Source organism: Branchiostoma floridae, chromosome 10 (assembly GCF_000003815.2).
Source record: "Branchiostoma floridae strain S238N-H82 chromosome 10, Bfl_VNyyK, whole genome shotgun sequence".
Classification (NCBI taxonomy): Eukaryota; Metazoa; Chordata; class Leptocardii; order Amphioxiformes; family Branchiostomatidae; genus Branchiostoma; species Branchiostoma floridae.
The window spans coordinates 14,252,542-14,276,861 of NC_049988.1; the positions used below are offsets into that span (position 1 = coordinate 14,252,542).

The window sequence follows — 24,320 nt, forward strand, 5'->3', positions numbered from 1 at the left end:
ATACATGTATCACTACTTTTTCGTCATTTTCTTTCAATGTGTAACACATATTTTGTAGCTGTCACTTCAGTTCAAAAGTTATTTAATCAACCTTTTTAAACAACTTAAAAATTGCTAATTCAAGCATGAAAACAGATTTAGATTACAACTTTTGTCTTTGCTTACTGTTAAGGAAAGTAGTGGATATCACAAGAATAAATTGGACCTATTTATGACAAATTACTAGTAGTAGTCAATTACTAGTACTCCAGTCCAAAAATATGTACATGTATTTTATGGTTTATATTGACAAACATCTAATCCTATCCTTTGACTTTACTACGGTAATTTCATCAAGCATGAATCACCATTTCATGTGCTACACATACATCTCTATACTTCATTTTGAATATCAAATGTACATTACTCTGTAAGACTTCTAGCAATATAGGACTGCAAAGACATTTCCAATTTAAGGAAACAACAACCACAGGTTAGAACAACAACATCAACAACACCTGACATCAGTAAGTACATAGACCTAAGAAAGAAAGAAGTGTTTCCAATTACCTGGCTGACCCCTATCAAAAACCTGTGGACCCTAGCCTTTTCTTGGGGGTCAGCTTCTGGCAGGCGACATCAAATTTTGAATCCAATTCTAGTGTCTTAGTAATGAAATTCAACAAAATAGACTTAATTTATTTCAAACTCTGTTAACCGCGTATTACTATTGAACATTGTACTTCTTCGTTGTTCAGTTTATCAAATATACTTTAGCTTGTATAATATATCTCTGTTTATCTACTACATGACGTTGAAAATACCCGTGCCTGATGCATCTCAGCTTTACATTGCTGAAATGTATTTTTGGGATCACTTTGGCCATACTCTAAGAATTAAGGAAAAAAAGAAAATCCCTGCTGTATTTCAGAAAACACAACATTTCTTCCCCTAGGCTTTAGGAATTACTCAAAATGCAGAATACAAGTTGTTCCAAGTTGTAGGTAAGTAGATCTATTTATTGAATATACTAATAACTGATAAATTACACAAAGCATTGATATTTCAAGGATCGAAATACCTGGTTGAATAGTCTCAAACTATGACAGTATACTGCGCTACCTAGTCTGCAAGTGGCCTCTACTGCTGTGTGCAGCAAGGATCAAAGTCATTGTTGCAACACCAGGTCAAGCTTTGCTTAAAGAATGTAATATTGAGCTACCATATGAATACTGTTTTTCCAATTGTCAGATCTTTGTTTTGAGTTTTGTTTTTATTAAATCCACATTCACTTATTTCCAGCCATCCAACTTTGTTGTGCACTCAAGCACATTTTCTCCTCTCTTTTAATTAAGTAAGATGCACTGAAGATTTAACAAAATATTGAAGTATATACGAAAAGTGCTAATGATTTTTGAGTATCTTATTTATATACATATACATGTTGTATTAGAGGGTGCCCAAGGGTATCAAAAGAGGTATGATAAATGTATATTTTGGATGGAAAATGAAACATTTATTGATGATACATGTTGGCTCTTAAGTTTTTGTATACATTTCACAGTTTCATTCTGGACATCAGCTGCACGCAGTGACTTGCTGAAGGTCGAAACTTTGGATCCTTCCAACAATCTTTCATCAGGTCAACCCACCCACTGCAGGGGGGCAGAGTGTTTGGAATTGGCAGTTTAATGGGAGGATTAATAGACCCCTGCAATGTGCTGGGATTAAACACTTTGCAAATGTACTCTTTATCCTCTGTCACAGAGGAACCATACCACATCTCCAGCAGACAGAACCCCAGGCTGTAGATGTCTGCGCTGATATCATAGTGCTCCCGTCCATTGAACACCTCTGGTGCTGCATACAGTGGTGTTCCTACCATTGTACCTGTCACCTCATCCAACCTCTTTGCAAGGCCCATGTCTGCAATCTTCACCACACCCTCCTCTGTAACCTGCATAAATGACAAATCATCAGTGTCACTAAGCATGTTGAACCAGCCATGCTTTGCAGCTTGGCCAGGGGTGTGGGGGTGAGGAGGAGCTGCTGGTGGTGGTGGGGATTTGTTAATTGCATTAACTAATCTTTTTTTTTGACAGGTAAGTTGTGAAATGAGTATGCACGAATTTATAGAAAACTTTTGAATACTGACTTTTGCAACTTTACACTAGAGCTGAGGTGTTGCTTCTGCAGTGTGAACAAGGAATGTACCAACCTGATGAAACTAGTGATGGATTTCCTTCTCTGCTTTGATTGAAGTGTCTCAATGTTACATATATCACCATAGAAGTATTTCACAACATTTCTTTCTTCCAGAGGGTCATTGTGTGTACAGTGTGTCCTAGTAATCTTAAACTAGGTATCATCTTGATAACCCTTAAACCCTTTAATTTACCACTTACAATGTACATGCAAACCACCAGCTGGTGCTTATTGTTGAGAACTACTGTCATTTTCCATCAAATAAGTACCTCTCAAATAGTGGCCATACAAAAAATAATCTGAGCAACAGGTTTCTTAAGCTGTAGCGTAAAGTGTATGCGTAGAATATTACATAAGCTATGTTGGCAGTTGGTGTGTTCACCTAAGTTTTGTACAAAATGATTTAAATGCTTGTACAAAGTAAAACAATAGGCTGCTTTAGCAAAGAGCAAGCTAAGTTCCTACCAAGACATTCTCCAGTTTGAGGTCCCTGTGCATGTACCCCTTCTCGTGTATAGCCTTCAGTCCCAGACACAGCTGCGAGGCCAGGTCTTTAACCGTGTTGAAGCCCTCCTTCATCTTAGCCTCGTCATCAGGCCACCATGCAGGGGTTTGCTCTTTGTGACTATTCAGCCTGGATGTGGAGAACAAGTCACATAAGTGTTTGTTTTGGAATGTATTCAAATCATGTTCACCAATCACAGCAAACTTTGGTCTCAACGACCACTCAATGTCCTGAGGAAGAATGGTTGTTTAAAGGTGGTGGTTGCTCCAGACAAATGGGTATTTAGTACTATGTAAATAAGGACTGTGGCTTATGACTGGCGGTGGTAAGCTGAACCAGTTGTTCGAACACCCAGGTTTGATTGTAGCATACTTGCCATGAAGGAAATACTATGTATATGGAATTTCAGGGCAAAATAGTTCATAGAAAAATGAGTGGCAAACATACAGAGCACCTACCAATCATGTAGCGTGTATGGACAGAACTCCATGAGGACACCAAGACGCAAGCCACAGGACTCCAAATGAGGTGCTTTGGCCAGTCCATAGTAGTCAACAATGTGTGGATCTTCCAGATATCTGATAAAAACATAAAAGGCCATCTGTGATCCGGCATGATGGAGACTTTGTTTGAGAAGTAATTTGCTCCGACTAATGGAACACAACCAAAGAAAGATGGCAATTCAGAGAACCAATGAATGCTAAGATAACAGATGATTTTGGAATATATGTCTGGGTAATTTGGAATTCTCCTAGTAGAGATTAGAATTCCAATTTCCCATTGGGGAGATTTGAATTCTAACAGGACAACCTTTCATTCTACCAGGAGCAATCCAGATTGGATGAAATTGGTTGGGAAAATAGACTGAATGATTTCACAGTTTTTACTTGAAACAGTTACTTTATTTATGCTGTTAATTTCTTCATTTGGAACTGGCCTGGGAGAGGGAAATGAGCTCTCATGTATCAAGTCACTAACTTAAAATAATTGTGTGCAAATGTCGCTGATTTACACATAGGTGACATTTGCATACGACCATTATGAGTAAGTGACTCAATATTCTCAACTGTTTTTCCAGTTAGCTATAACACACGCATAACATTTGCCAATATTACAAGGTTTGGGGAAGTGTGTACTACTTTACTTTAGTAGCAAACTAGCCTACATACCTGAGGCACTCTTCTTCATCATGGAATTTGATCACATTCTTTTCAGTGATGGCTTCCTTTTCTATCTTCAGTGCTGCTTCCTTCAGACTTCCCTGGCTCTTGATCTGGACCTTGTAAACCTGCCCAAACCCTCCTGACCCGATCTTCCTTGGCATCGATGCCAAGAGATCGTCCAGGTTGTACTCTATCTGCCCTAGACGTCTCAGATTGAAGAACGCAAGCTTGCATTGAAGTGCCTTGCACTGTTCAAATTGTGGCTCATAAATTCCTCGTAGGTCGTTTTCCTTTCTATCCTCGTTTCTAAGAGCCTCAATCATTTGCCTGTCAGCCTTTTCTATCTTGGGAATGGCATGCTCTAGTTTTGTTAAGCATTCTCTGGGCTTTTGTAAGACATCATTTATGTAGTCTTTCAACTTGTCTTTCTGACAGAAGTTGTCAACCGTCTCATTGGTGATGACTGTGATGTACCCCACTTTGTCTTCATTGTAAGCTTTCATGAATTCCGTGTCACTGGCTCTTTTTGCTGCTCCTTTTGTCATGTTATCATGCACTGTCATCACTCCCCAAATGGGAAGGCCAACAAGAACACCAATAACAAGGCCAACTGGTACCCATAGCGGTGCACTGAAACCCAAGATCATCTTTTCCCAAACGTTAAAATCTTCATCGCCACTTCTTGTGTTTTGGGATAAGGCAGCATGTGTGAAAGGCAGATCGGCATTCAGGGCTTGGTCTATCTCTTGATCATGTATCTTTTCAATAAGATTGAGGCGATCTTTGAAATCCGTGATAAGATCAGCTTCAATCTTACAAAAGTACTGTTGATCTCGTTGATAAGAGAACCATCTTCGGATAGCACCCTCTATGTGAAGTCGCACAAGCCTTGCTGCCTGATCCAGGAGAGAATCATGTGTCTTAATGGATCTAAGACTTGGAACTTCTTTCAGTACACCTTTTACAATGATGGCCCTCGTCTTGTCACTTTGAAGATGTGTCTTCAAGAGCTGTACTGCATCGGTTGTCGCCCTTAGAAGTTTACTGGTAAGTTCCTCGATAACATTATCTGTGATCTTTTTGTAATCCTCCAGCCGTTTCCACACCTGATCAGCTGTTTTGTGCCGTTCCTCCTGGCTTCTCATGGCATTTTTCAGTTTTATTTGGATGTCTTTGGTTGATTCATTGACAAGTGTCCAAATCGATCTAAGATGAAAAACAAACATGAACAAATTCTCATTAACTATCATATATAGATCTTGACAGGAAAGTGAAAGGACAATAGGGTAAGACACACCTGTACTGAAGGAAGAGCTTATGCCTGAGACCCTGCTGTAAAAGGGAATCAATTCCATCCAGTAGGTTGTCAAGATCGTCAGTCACGTATCCAGCTCTTTGTGCCTTAGAAAGAAATAATGCAATTAAAATCAAAGGCTGTATTTACAAGTTACGAAGTAAGTAAACTTTGTATCATGCATTCCTTTCGCCCATAATCATTCAACCAACAATGAATAATCTTTCATACATCACGTGCTGAGAGACAAAACAGTTGGGAATCATCCAGCGGTGACATGTCCTGCTTCAGTTTGGTCAAGATGTCTCGCTTGACTTCTGCTTTCTCATGGTCTGGCACCTGATCCCACTTGTTGCACACAAAGATCGCAGCTTTGGGGTCAAAGAGGTGTAGGTCATTTCGGCCGCTTTCCTTCCACAGTTTCAAAAGCTTGAGGATCTAGACAAGGGTAGACAAGTGCATATGTTATGTTCATCATTAAGAAATTGTAAACCCCATATGGTAATGAAGAGGATACTACAGAGGAAATATTCTTCTGTCATTGCCTCCCTTAAAATTGGTACGGCCACACGAATTTGATGGCCTCGTTCTTTTAAAACAAACGGAGCAAGTGACCCCCCCCCCCGGAAGAAATATCAAACAACCGCATTCCACAGTAACAAAGTAATGGGGTAGTTGAAATGGTAATTGATCAGTTGATAATGTCTTTGTAAGATGTTTGGTGACACAAATGAATGTTGTTGTGCTGCAATTCATTTTAATCTTTTCAACTAAAACCATATTTTCTTGTAAATACCTAAATTGATTTTGACCAGTAGTTTTGATGAATAACAAATTTTATCACAACTGTAAAATTTTACAACTTTACACAAAGCATTTCACACATTTGTAGTATCGATCGGGTTGAGAGGCAGTGTAATAAATGGTTTAAAAAAGTAGTAAATTAAAAAAAAATCTTTTCATTGGGGGTTGTGGCCCTGTATTTTTTTTCAGATATGGGAAAAATATGACTTTTGATGCTGAAAGAAACGAATTGTGCAGCGTGACTATAGTTTCTTTCAAATTTGTCTACCGACCCTATCTTTATTAACTCCACCAGCATTAGCACTGTTGATGACATATATGAAGGCGTGGGCTTTAGACAGGTACTTGCTGACATGTTCGTCCATCTCATCGCTCTCTCCCACACCGGGACTGTCCACAATGAAGATGCCACCCTTTGGAGAAAATGGAAAATTGTTTTTGAGCTTTAAAGTATATGTACAATAGTACTGAAATGTAATTACAGTTTCTAAATGCAAGATTTGTATACCTTAGATCAAACATTAAATGCGTAACATTGCATTGATTTAGTAGAAAGCTATGTGGTTACGTTCACAAAGCACTGTAAAAGTTAACGTTGTTGTCATGCGTAAACAGAGACTACGATCTTACTCATCTATTGTACAGTAACAGACCAACTTGTTAAACTTGCATATTACACTATGTCAATACGCCATTTATGTTCACATTTCTATACTATATTTGTATGCAGTTATAGAACTTAGACGAGTATCGATATATCATTGTATTGATTGACTTGTTACTGTTGCCTTACAATTGTACCATGTACAAATGTTGTGCAATAAAGTTAATTCATTCATTCTTTACCTCAAGCAATGGCAATGGCCAATATATTTCCACTTTGGTACATTTTGCTGCTGTCTCTCTTGATTCTCCTTTTTGGTGGACGTATTGGGAAAGTTTCTCAAGATTTTCTTTTGCCGGCCCATTCAGAAGTAAGTTTAAGGTCGTCTCTCCAGTGGTGGGGTCATTTAGATGGATGACTGCTTTCTTGTCCTTGCCGTACTTGATCTCACAGATCACTGATGTGGCACTGAGGTGCGCTGTTGGAAGGATTTCTTCTCCAAGCAGGACGTTTATGAGGGTACTTTTCCCAGATGATGTTTCTCCTAAATTACAAAAGTCATTTTTGCTAAGATCAGATTACATTGCATTTGGCAGATTACATTGCATAGTTAACCACCGTGCGTGCTGTCTACGTGCAAAAACGTGGACAATCTTTTTAGGGTCTTTTAGGGTCTGTAAGTGCGGTAAGTACCGCCTCCGTACGAAATCGTACGGAATCTAACGGATTTGGGACCACGCAGACACGCCGTTGCACGCAGACACACAGCTAGAGACACACACACACACACAGACACATAGACAACACGCAATTGCACGCACGGCGGGTTATGCCCTTAGCTTAAAAGTACGTGTTTTTTCCGTACGTTTTTTTGGGGAGGCCACGTCAAAAGCAAACGCCCCAGATGTGTACAATAATGAATGGACTGATTGCCAAGTAGCATCCTGTTTTTCCCAGTTCCATAACAAATGATAGATTATAATTCTAACAAGCATACCTGCAACAAGTATTGGGCAGTCGTCTTTGGAGAGATGGTCCCAACACCTTTCCAAGATGTCATCAACATTTCCGTATTTGGTGTCCAGGTGTTTGCGTATGTGACGTTCTAGTGTACTGATCAGTTTTTTTGTAGAATCACACAGACAAAGGAGTTCTTGTCGACTTTCTTTGTAACGTCGTAAAACGTCCTTCATTATATTTGCAGCCTAGTGGGAAGCAAGTAATCAAACAATAAAAACCAATCCGGAGGTACTATGATATTGGTATTCTTTTGTTATAATATGTATCATTTATCTGTCCTGATTAGAGTATCATACAGCCCGATTATCTTTGATCAGTTAGATTACATGAAATATCTTCATCGTTTTTCAAACCTGTTAAAAAGTTTTTGATTTCATTTGGTATGAGGGTCTATTATCTTAATTTCTATCAAAATGTGACTGAATCCATAGTTTTTGACATACACAACGTAAGGGGGTATCTCACTGGACTACGGTTTTAATTGTTAGAAATTCTCCATTTCAGGCGGCGTATTGGAGTTCGTTGTCGCTGGTTTCCGGCGCATTGGCGTGCACGTGACGATTCTGTGATTTTAAGAGGAAAGTGGCTTTCTGTTCGTCTGTGAATATGGGGAAGCTATGGTATGTCACTGTGACCTGTCTAAACAAACTGATTCTTACGGTTTGATTAAATGAACACTTGGAAATATGTGTTTCGTCCCCCGCTGCTTTAGATGCACAGTATTTACAAATTCGAACTTTCGCACACTGGTAATCTCTTGTATCCCTTTCTACTTCAAGAGGATGAGCGCTAATTTTGACTTTACTAATTGCAGAGCGCAGCTCAAAATGAAAAAAAAAGGTTCCAAGTACTTCTCCCTAGCGTACACAGTTTTACCAGTATCTATACTTACATTATGCAGAAACGCCTGGATATAAATATAGGTAATTCTGGTCCTTATCAGGCTACAGAGTGGCTCAGGGTCACAGAGTGAGTTATCGGAGTACCAGAGAGTGGGTACTTAGTAGAATCTATTTGTGTTAATTCTTCACAAGTCGGACAGAAATGTCGACGTCAAGTAGAAGTCTGTCTAATTTGGATCTAAACTCGGCACAAAAAGTTTGGAATATCAACTTTGGCTGATCATATTTCTGTTGTTTCTGCATCAATTGCAATGTGTTATATATCAATAGAAAGTGTGATTTTCTTTGACAAGGTATCAAACTCTTTATGGTCATTCGTGGAACGAGCACCAGGCCTGCTTACGAGGGACGTGCAATAAGTAATGCCCCTGATCCACTTCCAGTCGTCTGATCTAAATGAAATTTTGTATGTGTAATGATTCATATCTATATGGGTTATGTTGCAAAAAACAGCTCTGAACTAATTGTGGTTTCTGATTTACTGGTGTTTGAACTGAGTCAGGTGCGAAATGGACCAGGTGTGAAACGGAACCAGTTGAGTGTCGCGCAGTGATCCGGTTTTTGTATTTGAAAGGACGCACACCAAAGAAGACTTTTGATGAAATGAATGAAACTTATGGTGATGATGCCCCATCATATGACCTTGTAAAACGCTGGCATCCTGAATTCAAACGTGGCCGGAAGTCTGTGGAAACAGCTCCCAGACCTGGTCGTCCCTCTTCTGCCATTGATGAGGCATCTGTTGGAGGACCAACCTGGGGTGTCCTACAAAAACGGTGTACAGAGCTGCATCAAACGATGGGAGAAATGCATAACTCTGGGTGATTCCTATGAAGAGAATGACTAATATCTGTGCCAAGTTTCATTAATCTCCTGCTATGGGAAATGGGCCAGGGGCATTACTTATTGCACGCCCATCGTACGTCAATGGGGCGCGAAAAAAAGTGCCCAAATTCCCCTTATTGTGTTCAACAGTGTATCATACTGTTGGTATGGATGCGGGTGTCAAGGGTTCAATCTTTCCTTTTTTCACGTAATCTTTGGTCTACAGAACATCCAAGTTTATCTTTAACATTTGAGTAGAGTATATGTGTCCCTTTGGGCTGTTCGATGACCGAATCAAGGTGCGGAGGCGGCAAGGAGAATGTCACGCTGCCTGTCGCACGGATAGAGCGTATAGCGCTTGGTGAAGGCAGTGTCATGGTGTAGTGTATGTAAGGCTGCCACATGAAAACCAAGGTTCCCTATCATTCCAGACAACCTCAATACTGTGAGATACAGGGACACCATTCTCCATTCAGTCGCAATGTCTTACCCCTTCATTTTGGGGCCGAATGACATTCGGCAAGATTACACCGCCCGTCCACGTACAAAGTCTGCAATGGTCCTTGCTCTGTGTGGACGGCATTGTAGTCTAACACTTGCACAATTGCATTTGGTCCCATACACACTCTGACGATCGAGGTATAACATTGCGACTGAATGGAGAATGTTGTCCCTGTATCTCACAGTATTGAGGTTGTCTGGAATGATAGGGAACCTTGGTTTTCCTGTGGCAGCCTTACATACACTACACCATGATATTGCATCCACCAAGCGCAACACGCTGTTACGCTCTATCCGTGCGACAGGCAGCGTGGCATTCTCCTTGCCGCCTCCGCACCTTGGTTAGGCCATCCAACAGCCAAAAGGGCACATATACTCTACTAAAATATTAAAGATAACTTGGATGTTCTGTATACCAAAGATTACGTGAAAAAAGAATAGATTGATCCTTTGACACCCGCACCCATACTAACAATTTGATAGTCTTTTTTACCGCACTCAACTCAGTTATGGAACTCTCTTGATTCTAGTGTTCGTTTGTTGAGCGCTACTCGTTTTAAAAGGTATTTGGTCAAATCTGTTCGCCCTGTTGCTGTACCATATTTTAATTCAGGACCGAGATACACCTGCGCTTTGCTCACACGTCTTCGCATCGGCACCTGCAGCTTAAACCACAGTCTGTTCATTCGTAACTCAGTTGCGAGTCCTGCTTGCAGCTGTGGATGCCGATGCGAAAGCATTCCTCATTATCTGCTTCACTGTCCTAATTATGTTCAACAACGTACACTCCTCTTAAACAGACTTGAAAACCTGAATATTCCTATGTTAGATTTAAATTCGTTATCTGATAGTTCTTTTGTTTATCTGCTACTTAAAGGATCGGCTTTACTGACATCTGATATAAATTCCCAAATTCTCTCCATAACTCAATCATATTTATCCGAAACAAAACGATTTTAAAATTGCTTTTTGACTATCCTTATCATTTACTATTGGTAACATAAGTTTATCCGTCCGTTTCTTTTCAGAATTAGGCGTTCCCGTACCCGTTTAATCTTTTTTGTCCTATGTTGTGTTGTTATTTTGTCTAGTGGTGTCTTTAATATGTTTTGTACTGTATTATCATATAGCCAGGGGACGTGGGCCAATCAGAAGGCCCCATTTCATGCTAGTCATGACGCCGTAACAGCCGTGCATTAAATTTTTGATTATTGCACGTGTGCATTAATGACTTTTGAAAGTTTGAACCAATCAGAAGGACAAACAGGACGCTGGCCAATCAAAATGAGATATCCAGGAAGCGTCCATCTTCCAAGATAAGTACTGGCATGGCAGGGGGGATGGCTCCCTCTATTAACATCGGTAGTGTGTGTTTCTTTGTTCAAAGAAAACATTTGCCGTCTTAAAACAACATTGAATTACCTATAATATTCAAGACATTAAAATCTATTTCAAGTCATGTTCAATTTAAACTGCAAATGGAAAATTATTTGCACCCCCGCCCATTCAAGTTCAGACGACAATAACACCACGGTCCGCCATTGAGTAGCGACAAGGAGCTTTTAAAGCTCCTTGGTAGCGGTCATGGCGCTGGAGGACCAAAATGCTACCTTTCTTCGGAGAAGACGTGTCTGAGTTCGTAGTGAACGAGATTCTCAAGAGCTGCGAAGCACAGGGATCCCAGAATGCCACAGGAAAGCCGGCAGAGATTTAGCGCCTGATACGAACGAACTCAACAAACTGCAGAATGGGCGAGTGGAGAAATACGGAGTGTGCAACAGTTTGTAACATAATTAATCGACTTTGTTCTTATTTCAAGCCTTGGAACAGAAATACATTTCACGTACAAGTTTTATGTTGTTCAAATTCACTGTTCAAATTTATGCACTGAATAAAAGATTATGTTTTATAAAGGAATTTGTCGCTCCTACCCGACCGGAAACTCTTCTCTTCTCTACTCTACTCTACTCTACTCTACTCTACTCTACTCTTAAATGGGTCAGTGTGGGTAGGCTATATGATAATAGCGCTAATGACCCGCCTGTTCCTCGGTATATATGGTGTCATAACGCCTGGTCCTTTGCTATAACCACCGAATAAAACCACCGAGTGAGCGAAGCAAGAGGTACATTGACAAAACTGCCATAATGGATTATTCTAATTAATTATGCAAATGATCCTATTTTGCATAATTTGTACTTCATTTTGTACATCTCTGTATAAGTTACGTACATATTGAAAAAAATCCTTTCTTTAGCTATCCACCTCGGAATTTTCCTACAAAAAATGGTAGTTGCTATTCAAAAACTAGCCGCTAGGGGGTCCAAACTTATGTCACTTCTTTCCGAGCACAAAAGCTATCTAACTCCCATAAATTGTGATCATAGCTTGTTCAGAACACGAGATATTGGACCAGGAAGTTCCGCTGCAGTATCAAGGGAAGCCGCTAGGTGGTCCAAAATCTAATCGTTTCCATTTTATGCCACACCCTAGCAACACATTAAGTATGAAACCAATGCATCCAGCCATTCTTGAGTTACCTTGTTGACCAACAGACAGACAGGCAACCGCTAGTGAAAATATATAACCTCCATTTCATTTTATGAAGGTAATATCAATGACAAATGGGCTGTGCCTTGTACCAATGTTTTTCCTAAAACCGGCCTGGTTGGGTGAGATTAGTTTGTATTCGTCTAAGAACTCTGTAAGGCGCGTAATCAAAATAGAAGTGAATAGTTTAACAACTCGTCACTGCGATTCCCCTATAGTTATTGGGGTCATCTTTTGCACCGCCTTTATGCAATGCCACAATGTGCACCATTCGTGGGGAAAGAACACTACAAACAGGAACAGATTAAAACGTTGGGCTAATGGTTCTTATGTTTGACTGATATGATGTTAGCATATAGCCAGGCGCCGCGGACCAATCAGAAGGCCCCGTTCCACGTTGGTTATGACGCCGTAACACAAAGATTCCAGCCAAGCCGGTGTGCATCGCTCTTCTGATTGGTCAGAATGAAGCGACACTGGCACCAGTGTCGATGCAAATCGACACCGGTGCTTCGCTCACTCGGCGGTTTTATTCGGTGGTTATAGCAAAGGACCAGGCGTAATAACACCATATACACCTCGGGGCGGGTCAGTAACCCTTAATTAATGACTTGGGTTATGGGGAAATGGAGCCTTCTAATTGGTCGACGTCGCCTGGCTATATGATAATATCTTTCAATACTGCGCATGCAGATCTCTTTTTATATTTCAGCCATAGCACAGTTATGGTGAAATATATATTGTATTCGTAATGTTTATTTCTTCTTCTTTCTTCTTCTCCTAATCTACAAAGCACGTCATCTCCGTCGTTCTTGGACCGAATAACTTGAAATTTGGCACAAGAGTAGAGTGGGCCCCAAGGCGTTTTTTGTCATCGTTTTTTTTTCATATCTGCCTTTGAAATGATTTTATTGAGTTTTTGGGGAAATTTTTAGACCAAAACGGTATATTTTGGTGCCCTGTACCCTGGTATTACAATTGAATTACCTGAAATTTGGTATAGATAGGCATTAGATACTTGGTAAAATGATCCAAGTAAATTTTTTTGAAAGTTTGAAATGATTAATGTCACCTTCGCCCGGTTTAAAATCGTAGTTTGCGAGGATTTGGAGTTCATGACAGGGTCATTTGGCGGTAGCGGAAGGTACGCGTGTGTTGAACGTTAGAATACAAGTCTTTGTCCGTGAATTTACCAACATTCCGCGTGGCAATATCAATAATTTTCTGTACATTTGACTTTGGCAGGGTTAGTTGAGACAATCGATAAAATGCCACTTGGCTAGAAATAGCGGGAAAATTGGCGTTTGTGCGTTTAGGTTTGATAACGGGGGCCGCCCTAAGATGGTTCCCGTCGTAAGATGGCACGGATTTTTTGCTGATCTAATTATCCATAAGTACACCGTGTTTGTTGTCACCGACTGTGCTGATTACAAAGGTAAATAAACCAAGTCCATGCACACAGCTTTAATTTGCATTCCAAGTATACTTTAACTTATTTACTTCATGTTTTTTAAACAGAATTCTAACAGTAATGTTGACAGTGCTGAATCACTGCGGTCACCGGTGTGACAGCGATCTCGCCCCCCCGTGATCTCGCCCCCCCGGGGGCGAAATCACTAGCGATCTCGCCCCCCCGGGGCGAAATCACTAGCGATCTCGCCCTCCCCGGCTAGTGATCTCGCCCCCCTACCTCGCCCCCCTTTAGCGATTTCGCCCCCCCCCCAAAAAACGGGTTTACATGACATTTTAGAAGTTGATTGGTATAAATCACAAAATGCAGTTTCAGAATGATATAAGTACACGAGTTTGATACATAACTCAATTCATAGTATCAATATTAACGTAATTACATGGTAATAAGATAGTTGAACTTGTTTCAGACAAGGAGGGTTGGGTCCCTTGTATTCCCATTATTGCATATACCTGAGTCTTGACAGAAGATGTATTTCATTGTATTCACCTGTCCTCAAGCAACCTATATATCTCCAATATGAAGTCTCTACCATGAAGTGACCACAAAAGAACTATGTAATGTCTTTGTTAATTATGCAAATATTAGGTATTAATTAGAATAACGCACATTTTGGTATATGCACCTGGCCAAGGGATATCTTCACCTCCAACATGACTGTTTTTTCTAGTATTTAGGAACTGATGCATTTACCCGTGTTTCTTAAGACTGGTACTTTACCAGTGTTTGTGTAGCATTTATCAACAGCTATATCAACTTGCGCGTAGATAGTGTTTATAATGAGAAACTATTATTCACGTGTGTTTTTGTTAGTGCTTTGGAAATGTTTCCAGCACAAGAAAGAAAACATTGTGACAAATTGAAAACATATAGCTGACGTATTCCGTACCATAGACGGTGTTGATTTATACGTTCGCAGTAGCACTGTTTTTATACCACCTCAACTGCAAAATTTGTCTTTTTCATTTCAATGTCATGTTTGCACCGAACAATATAGTATGGACTTTCGAGGTATGACATCTTACGGTACGGTAATAAGGTGCCATATAGGTACCAGGTAACACACCATATACGTTACTCCCCAGGTGCAGTGTAGTACCAGGTAGCGCACCTGTAATATGTAGTAACCAGCTGCTCTTGGGGGGGGGGGGGGGGCGAAAACCCTAAAGGGGGGCGAAAACCCTAGGGATCTCGCCCCCCGGGGGGGCGAGATCCCCGGGGGGGCGAAATCCCTGTCACACCGGCCTTTGCGTATTGACGGCTCGGGTCGCTAACTATACGAACTCTTCCAAGCAGTCACACAACTGCCATGATACACATAAATAAAGCTCCCTAAAACACTATGAATATGGGTCTTCAAATGTTTCTTGAGTAGAAAAGCAACCAAAAGGAAGCGACATAAACATTGCCACCATTGTACTCCCAAGGGAGTGTGGCCGTTAAGGTGGCAGACTAGAGAACGCTCCAAAGATTTATTTGACTGTAACAAATGATTCGTGCTGTCTATGAAAATAAGACTTTATAGAGAGATGTAGATGATATTTTCATATAATCAGAGTTTTGTTGATGTTGGCGGTGTCGTTTTTTCGTAATGTTTTTTTTTAGTCGGGCATTCACAATCAGTGCATTCAGCCCATTGCCCGTAAAAACATCAGCTGGATTGTTCTAGGTACAGCCTTCCTCATGTGAGACAAGAAGTACATACAGTCACGATTTTACTATCAAAAGAAAGCTAAAATATCATACTATTAATTCTTTTCTGTGTACTTAAATTTACCACTTACTTCTGAAGAGAGCAAAATGTAAAAAAGCGTACCGAGTTAGGCACACTGTCCAGCGTAGCACAAAATTGGAAGGTTACATACACGAAATTGTCTCACAGTGTTTGCCGCTCGTAACACGCATCGCGAAAGGTTCATGAACCACATGAATGCATTTCTTATTCAAGTTTGTTGTTCAAATCTATGTGTAAAAAATTCAGTCATCAAAATTTGACCACTCTCAGGCAACTAGCGATGGAGCGCCATGAGTTTGAGCACAAGAAAAAGCGTACCATGTTGGGGCACCTCCCGTTACGTAAGTTTGACAGTGGCGAGAATTATTGTTTTGTCATCAACATTTCTCTTCAGAATTAATTGAACTGTAAATCTAAACAATTGGCTTACCTGTGCAATACTTGTATGATTAAAGATCAGTGGGTACTGAAATCATGTGTAACTTGCTCTTAGTCCATAGATCAGCATTTTCTCTATAACGTTAGTGGCCACCTGTCTATAGCGGCCACATTTCCCTCACTGGACTGAAAAAAAGTGCTGTATTTTCTCCCGAGCAAATGTAGGTGTTTCTTGTGTTGTTTGACGTACAATTTAGATATTCAAATTGTAAGTAACTTTAAACTGCCAGAGTTTCAACCCAATAAAATGCTCTCAGTGCCAGGGTATGACCACTGGCCTCCGAAAAGAAACCTTCGAACAAGGTCGACCCTCCTATCTTCCGGGTCACTGTGGCACGCTACGCGCACGAAATTGTTACACTAAGACAAGATTAGGCCCGATGGCTGATTGCATGCAAAGTAAACAGTTTAACAGTGGTATACAGAATCATTTACTCAACAAAGAAGGAAAGTGAAATATCACACAACACATCAAGTTAAGTTGTTGGTCCTGGGGTTTTTCAGGAAAAAAATTGAACCAACATGGGGGTAAAATTCTTTTAAAAGTTCGAGACGTCTCCATTACGGTAATAGCTCATACAAAACAAGAAGAAGATTTAAGTTGTCAGCTTGAATGAAAGCAAACACTACTACTGCACAGTCCCTGCACCTGCTTGATAATTAGTAAAACTTATGCCCTACTTAAATTTAAAAAAAAAACTTTCCCTGCAATAATAAATGTACCCACATCAAAAGGAGCTTATAACGGTATTTAGACCTAGTAACCGTACTGGAAATTGTTGAATGGCTTAATGTATACGTTATTTCGTGATGAAAATTTTCTGAATGGAAGGTGTGGTGATTTTTTTTCACTTTCGAAAAAAATTAGGTATTGGAATCGCCAGCTCCTATTAAATAGGAGCTGGCGATTCCAATACCTAATTGGTTATGCATAGGAGCTCCTGTGGAAAGTATATTCTTTTATATGGACCCGGGGTACATTCATAATTGGGCAAGCTCCGTTTTTGACTTGAAATCAATTCACAATATTATAATGATATTAGTTCATTTTTTGAGAGAAGTTACAGTAGCTGTTAAAATGTTCCATTTTCCCGCAGGGGTGATTTGTTCAGTGTTGCATTGGAAGGCGTATGGCTGAAATATGCTGCTCTCAAGCAAATGTCGACCTTTCTAGTTCTTAATTAATTGACAATTGTGCAATTTCCAATAACCTGCTCATCTGGCTTGAAACGCAAATTTGTCGCACGTTACGGTGACAGCAAGGGAAAATTGGCCAAACAAGAAATCTTTTAAAAAAAGTTGTGACTTGCCGCGTGTTAGGGATATCGTCAGGAAAAAGTAGGTCAGCACTTCAAGCCCGGCAAGGCAAAATGCTGTGCCTTGGCAAAAACACAATACAATGACTATTTTTACTGTTTCAGAAAGAGCTAACCAAGAGGAGTAAAATGCTTTTTAGATGAAGCGAATAGCTTGAAGGGTTGCTGAGATATGGCTCCACAAAGTTGCCAAAACCTACCCTCAGATATGGCCGGCTGCGCGATAAACGATGAAAAAAAAAAAAAAAATACCTTTTTTGAGGGGTGATGAAAAGGTAAGTAAAGGCTGCAAAGCTTGTTTTATCTTATTTCCCCGTAATATGTACTACATAGAATCACTCCACAGAGTTCTGAACATTCATGGCATTTTATTATGCTTTTACACAGGGTCGATGTATGCAGCACCCACTGGTGTCCTTTCACACAATAATTGTCATCTTACCTTATTCTTTAAGAAATAAGTAAATTTGGGTTTAAAAGTTCACATTTTGGGTTACAGTCAATGGTGTTTTTTGCACCAGTTGAGTCGCATTGTAGAAGATTAAATATCATACTTCATATACTTTTGCAATGTACACAACATTATGGTATCTTATATTACCAACAATGTCACATCTATAGAATATCAGCAATATTAATTGCCTTATAACAAGGTCAACTTGGTCAAGGTGAAAGGTAAGTGTGTGAATATGTCGCATTATTTTCATGTTGAGCCATGATGTTACACTGTATCAACACTACAACTTTACACTTAGATACATTTGTAATAAAATATAGAAGACAGATGTTTGTACTAATAAGAGATAAAATATCAATAGGTAGACATTGTGTAAACACTAAATTTATTAGGACAAGTTCAACATTTTTCAAGGTCAAAGGCTCAGTCTTCAGGATACATACAATCGACACAGATTTCTTTGATGTACTTGCAGGTATTACATGAACTTCTCCTTATTTAATCAATACTATAAATAGTATAATGCAATGTAAACTACTTTTTACAAAAACAACAGGCTTACTTATCATTTTCTGTGGTTACTGGTAGCAACAGTATTCTTTAACAAACTTAATGCTAATAGCACTGGCTGCACAACTTGTCAACATTATGTTTGACCTCTACCATTCAATATCTCCGCTCCGCTCTCCAGTCTTATATCAGCTATACATCTGGTACTTGGCGCAATCTACACTCCACCTGAAAAACAAAATTATTTGAGTTTCATGATTAACATGTCTACCATCATGGTGATAATGTTCTTCCATCTGAGGGGATGACGACCTACTCCAGTACCACGTCTGATGTTCATCTACATCATCATCTTTCTTATGACTTATGACTTCTTTCTTTCTTGTGACGAAAGATTCAGAATGATCCAATAATGAAATGAAGAATTCAATAAAGAAAGAAAGGCAAGTTGGGGTAAGGAATAGATTAACTTATTATCATTGATTAAGTAGATAAATACCTGCAACAAGATGGAAGGAGGTAAGTGTCACTGTTTCTGAGCCATCTTCTGCGACTGAACCTCAGTACCAACTGCGACAACCTCGCCCGGTCGGTAGGAACCTGGCTGATAGTAGAGACAAGAGTATAATATTGTAGGTAAGTACATATTTATGATTTTTGCTACACCAGAAAAACCCTTGGCACAATCTGACAAAGAATACACAATCTGGTTGCACAAATTTTTCACGTTAACAAAAATGCCATTAGTGTTTTGAAAAATTTGGGCATAGGTTACCCGGCTGACCCATATCAGGGGGCACGGTGCCTCAAGTTCAACAAGTGAAAAAAATACAAAATGGTATTTTAGTCTTGGAACGAGGCAAGGGATGATTCACACCAACAGTAACGATGACATTGAAAATACAATTGAGATTTTCTTAAAAATTGGGCATAGGTACCTCAAGTTACCATGGTGCCTCAAGTTCAACAAGTGAAAAGAAATACTAGTAGTACACAACAGGCCAATCAATGATCCATATGTAAAATATGCTAAAGAAAGCAATAAACTAATAAGAAAAATTACTAAGAAACATTTTACATACATGTAAGTTTCATGACTAAAACATGGATAAAGAAACACTGCATAGAAATTATATTGCTGGGATTGACTTGAGAAAAAATTGTTCAAAGGCACATTTTCTTCAACATGCCCCCCTCCCCCAAACACTACAAATTGTATACATGTATCAAGTATTTTACCTTGAAATTCTTCATCCATAGCGTCAAAAAAGGTTCTATTTGTGCCGCTTCAGTCACATATCCTCCGTTTCTGAGGGGCACGCGGCCCAAAATTTGGCGCGTTTGGATCGCGCGGCGCCGCCGCCCGGCCAAATCGGGGCGATCGTCGGGGAAAACAGCTCGGCGCTTCGCCTTCGTGAATGCTAGAAACTTGCCGATGACATCAAAACAGCCGGAAGTGTGGAACCACGATCCGAAGCCCCGGCCTCCCCGCTTACGGCGCGCCATTTTCACCGGCAAATTTCTGGCGTTTTAAACAATTTTCAAGCAAAAGAAACACATCACAAGAAAGAGAAACTTATATCCTTTATTTTGATGGGTAAATTTGCCTCTAGAACCGGATAGTTTTTGTACCGCGGGTGTGGGAAGATGGTAGTAAATTTACGGATTGCCGTACGGCAGAGGGTTTTCGTGGTAGCGTTGAAATACCTAGTCAAACGTTCTTGAGACGTTTCGATGACGTCATTGCCTACTTATATATTCACATGCAATGCATTGGTCTAATTAGGCATTTATTTCATCTTTATGAATAGGTAATGCAAATTATTATGCGAGATAATTCACTTGATTATATATTTACTTCAATGGATTTGAAATATCACCATACGAACGCTTCATTCATTCGATGTAACCAGATGTTAAGAGGCTTTCAGTACCGACCACAACTGTTATCAAATGCGTAAAAGGGAGGTATAAAGATTGACGGGGATGTACTGTTGGTCGCCTAAGCCGTAAGTTTGTCCTCGAGAAAGAGAACTGGGAAGGGCCTTTGGAAGGGCCTTTGGAAGGGCTGGGTTAACATTGCTTGAACCATTGAACCAACCAAGAAAATAGTGGCCACAAGGCCATGCCGCTGGCGCGGCAAGGCAAAAAGCACAGAGGTGCCACAGGAAACAATCACCAACGTAACACCAACGTACCACAGTCCGGTGACCCGTTTAATCTAAATTCAGTTCTACAAATGTACTACAAAATCACCTTTCTTCTGCCAATCACTAGAGTGTATTTCTGGAGATAGTAAATAGAGTGGTCAGGAGTGTACTAAGCTAACCAACCAATATCATGATAAATTTGACTATCCCTAGATGAAGGAAAATGACACACTGTGGTCACTAATAGGGAAAAATGGACTAGAATAGGCCGCAAAATAACCCACGACCGAAACCTGTAATTTCGTGCCTTACTGTTGTGTTCGGTTGTGTAAATAAAATGCATGTATTTTGGGCAGGAAATAGGATCGTTGGCCTGCTCGTGTACACATATTTGATACTAGTAGTACAGCCTTGCACCCTTCAGGTTAAAAAAAAAACAACTTTTTATTGATTTTTCAAACACAAGGATTTCAGATTTTGTTTGCTCCGCCCTTGGGCTGCCAAGAAAGTCCTCGGGAGGGATTTTTCCATTTACATGGAAACTCGTTCCGCCCATCTATTAGCTAAGTACTAGTATTGCCAACTTTGAACCTTCGAAGTGCTGCCTCATATGATCAAATATTGGTTTTTGCAGTTTTGGCCCCCCCTAATGTGATAAACTGATATCCCTTATCAAGGCTCGGGTGCAGTGTTGACTTTTCCCATCAGGTTCAAAGAAGTTGCCGGCAAACACCTCTTACTTTGACCAACACTAAACGAAGTCCAAAGTTGACACTGGGTATTTGGGCTTCCAGCCATGATCTACAAAGTCATCTAAATTTTACATGGTGAACTAATTCATCTGTCTGAGTCTGGTTAACTTCTTCTGTATTCTGTCAGCTGTTATGATTCGTTGAGTGTATATATAATGACAATGTATGGTTACTACACAAAACAATAAAAAAACATCGAATGTGTGCCTATGGCGTCATTGAGTTATATACTATGATTTATAACGCTAGATGAAAATTTAAAAAAAAGTCTCTTTTGGGCGCGCGCCGCGCTCCGTCCTCGGGATTTAATCAGTATAGTGTACGAGGGGCGTTCAAGAAGTAATCCACCTGACCCATTTCCCAAAGGAGGAGATTAATGAAACTTGGTGCAGTTATTAGTCTTTCTCTTCATAGGAATCACCCAGAGTTATGCATTTCTCCCATCGTTTGATGCAGCTCTGGACACCGTTTTTGTAGGACGCCCCAGGTTGGTCCTGCAGAGATGCCTCATCAATGGCAGAAGAGGGACGACCAGGTCTGGGAGCTGTTTCCACAGACTTCCGGCCATGTTTGAATTCACAATGCCAGCGTTTTACAAGGTCATATGATGGGGAATCATCACCATAAGTTTCTTTTATTTCATCAAAAGTCTCATTTGGTATGCGTCCTTTCAAATACAAAAACCGGATCACTGCGCGACACTCAACTGGCTCCATTTCACACCTGGTCCATTTTACACCTGACTCAGTTCAAACACCTTTAAATCAAAAACCAAAATTAGTTCAGAGCTGTTTTTTGCAACATAACCCATAGAGATATGAATCATTACATATGCAAAATTTCATCTAGATCAGACAACTGGAAGTGGGTCAGGTGGATTACTTCTTGAACGCCCCTCGTAGACTCGGGAAGAACTACTTGAAAACCACAGGGTTCCTTTTCATTCAAAGACAATGTGAGCGTTTTCTAGGATTACAGCTCCACTGTTGATACAAATCAGTCCACCCTTTAAAAACAATTGACATTAAAAACGGACCTCCGTGCGTGCGCGCGTGTTTGTGGTGTGGTGGGGGTTGGGGGGTTCGTCCGAACCCCCAAATCCCCCCTGGCTACGGACATGGTATAAGAAAACAGCCATTGTGTTCAATTGTAATAGAAGAAGAAGAACTTTACTGCGCAACGATCGCACACGGTACAATGTATGGCGAAAGAAAGAAGAAATAAACTTATCATCCTAATTACTAAAGCAAGTATTAAACATAGTACTTATGCAGATTATGAATTAATACAGACTCTTGGAATCGTCGACCGAGTTCAGTCCAACCGGCACACCATGTACAGATTTTCTTTGCAGTTCGAATTGCTCCGCTGTCCTTAAGCCCCCTTTACAAATCAAGAATTTAGCTCGGCAAAGTTGTTGGCGAGCTCCAAATGTGCATTTTTGGCGATTATGCGGGCCTCGAGCGATTTTTAGCAGCTCGGCCGGCGTTTGCGGGGCACTTGAAGCCGCGCTTAATTTCAGCGAGGCCTCGGCGGCGAGTCTTGAGCTCGGAGAGCTCGTCAATGCGTTGCCAGATAGCTCGACCGTAGCTTGTCCGAGCAATGGCCAAGACTTGACCTATACTCGGGCGGCAACCCGATGGTTTTTGACTATCTTTTTTTGGTCAGAGTTTGCCCGAACTCTTTGACCTCGCGCAAGGCTCGTTTGGGCTTCATGCAATAACCGGACGATATTCCACCCGACTTTTAACAAGTTTGGCGTGCTTTGGGCGAACGCTGTGCTTGTGTCGATTGGAGCTTGGGAGGGCTGCGGCAGAATTTTAACTGTCATTTAATCAATTTGACACCCGTGTTGAACACATGCCTTTGTTTGGGGCTTTCATATCTAGTAGACAGTTTGGTCCGTAATATAATAAAGACCACAGTATGAACTTTTCTAAAAATGCTGTCTACCTTTTATAATGTAAGGCAATTGGACACAAAGACAGCACTTCCTATTCATTGTTTTGCTATAGGTTTGGATGTGTGAGATCATATATTCTTCATGTCTGAAGGCTCGAACGGCCTTTGCCGGCCTTCGCCCGAGGTTTGCCCGAGGTTCGCCCGATTTCCGCTTTGTCAGAATTATTGTATTATGGTGAATCTGACGGGTCTGTTCACTTTGTGGCTTTGTGGTAGTTTTTGGATAGGTGTATCACAACATTCCTGTTAATATTGTTGTTTTAAGTGTGCCCGTGCGCAGTGAGAATTTCCAGAATGCACCACGAATACCCAGGAATATACAAAGAATAGTCATTCTGACGGCATTCCGGCTCATTCCGCTTCTCGTTAGGCGCGATTCGATCGGAAGACTAGTTTACGAGCTCTAAATGACATTTTCGTAAGTAAGACGTCCGGTGTTCTCACGATCATCTTGCGATTTTTAGGGATCGCCGGCAATACGACGTCTTACGACGGTCGTGGTGCAGCGAAACATGTTCTTTATACCCCCCTCACATTATATACGATCTTCGGACGTACTTCGCGATCGCAGGAAGGTCGGCTGATTTTAAGATCTGAAGATGGTTTTGCGTATCTTTTGCCCAAAAACTGTCCCCATCACATATAAGCGAGCCTCGTGCGATCAACGGTGAATAAATCTATGATAATGAACCTCCCATGGCCTCTTGCACTAAGTTTCCATATAGATGTAGTCCTTACATATTATGTTGAGCAATTTCTTAAAATTCCAATTCTGATACTCACATCACCAGGTTTTCTGAGTTTCCTTCCAGTATCCTCGAGCAGTTTCCTTCTGAGTCTTAGTTTTGCCCCATTTACGTCAGTTAGTTTATCTTTGGAAACTCCATATCGCTCGAGCATGGCTATGGCGTCCATGATTTCTTCTAGATCGTCTATATCTTGTTCTGTCAGAGGCTTTGGTGTCATCAGAGGTTTTGATAACGCCATGTTGCGACATGTAGGACTGTCTCGTGTGCAAGATCTACTGTCTATGTGTGGGAGATCTACTGTCACACAGTCACAGTAGTCCTGCTGGCCCGTGTCCCAACACGGGGATTGAACCAACAACTGATAAAGGCTGTACCATTTGATCGTTTTGATAGTTAACGTACACGCCCATGAAGTAGGGATTGATCGT

At 40.6% G+C, this 24,320-nt stretch overlaps 1 protein-coding gene across 1 annotated transcript; it reads right to left on the reverse strand.

The window, feature by feature from the left end:
* Positions 1-521: 521 nt before the first annotated feature.
* Positions 522-24,232, reverse strand: LOC118424860. The gene is made up of 10 exons (XM_035833667.1): positions 23,927-24,232; positions 7,552-7,759; positions 6,797-7,098; positions 6,223-6,363; positions 5,378-5,584; positions 5,150-5,253; positions 3,859-5,058; positions 3,148-3,267; positions 2,650-2,818; positions 522-1,936 (listed from the first exon to the last, which is right to left on the reverse strand). The coding sequence occupies exons 1-10, from the start codon at positions 24,128-24,130 to the stop codon at positions 1,538-1,540; spliced, it is 3,054 nt and encodes a 1,017-aa protein (XP_035689560.1). The 5' UTR covers positions 24,131-24,232; the 3' UTR covers positions 522-1,537.
* Between the last annotated feature and the right edge of the window lie 88 nt (positions 24,233-24,320).

Coding starts and splice junctions, on each gene's coding strand:
- LOC118424860 (XM_035833667.1), bottom strand. CDS start 24,130: ATGGCGTTATCAAAACCTCTGATGACACCAAAGCCTCTGACAGAACAA. Junction 5,254..5,377: donor TTTGTCTCTCAGCACGTGAT/GTATGAAAGATT, acceptor TTTCTTTCTAAG/GCACAAAGAGCTGGATACGT. Junction 5,059..5,149: donor AAGCTCTTCCTTCAGTACAG/GTGTGTCTTACC, acceptor TTTTCATCTTAG/ATCGATTTGGACACTTGTCA.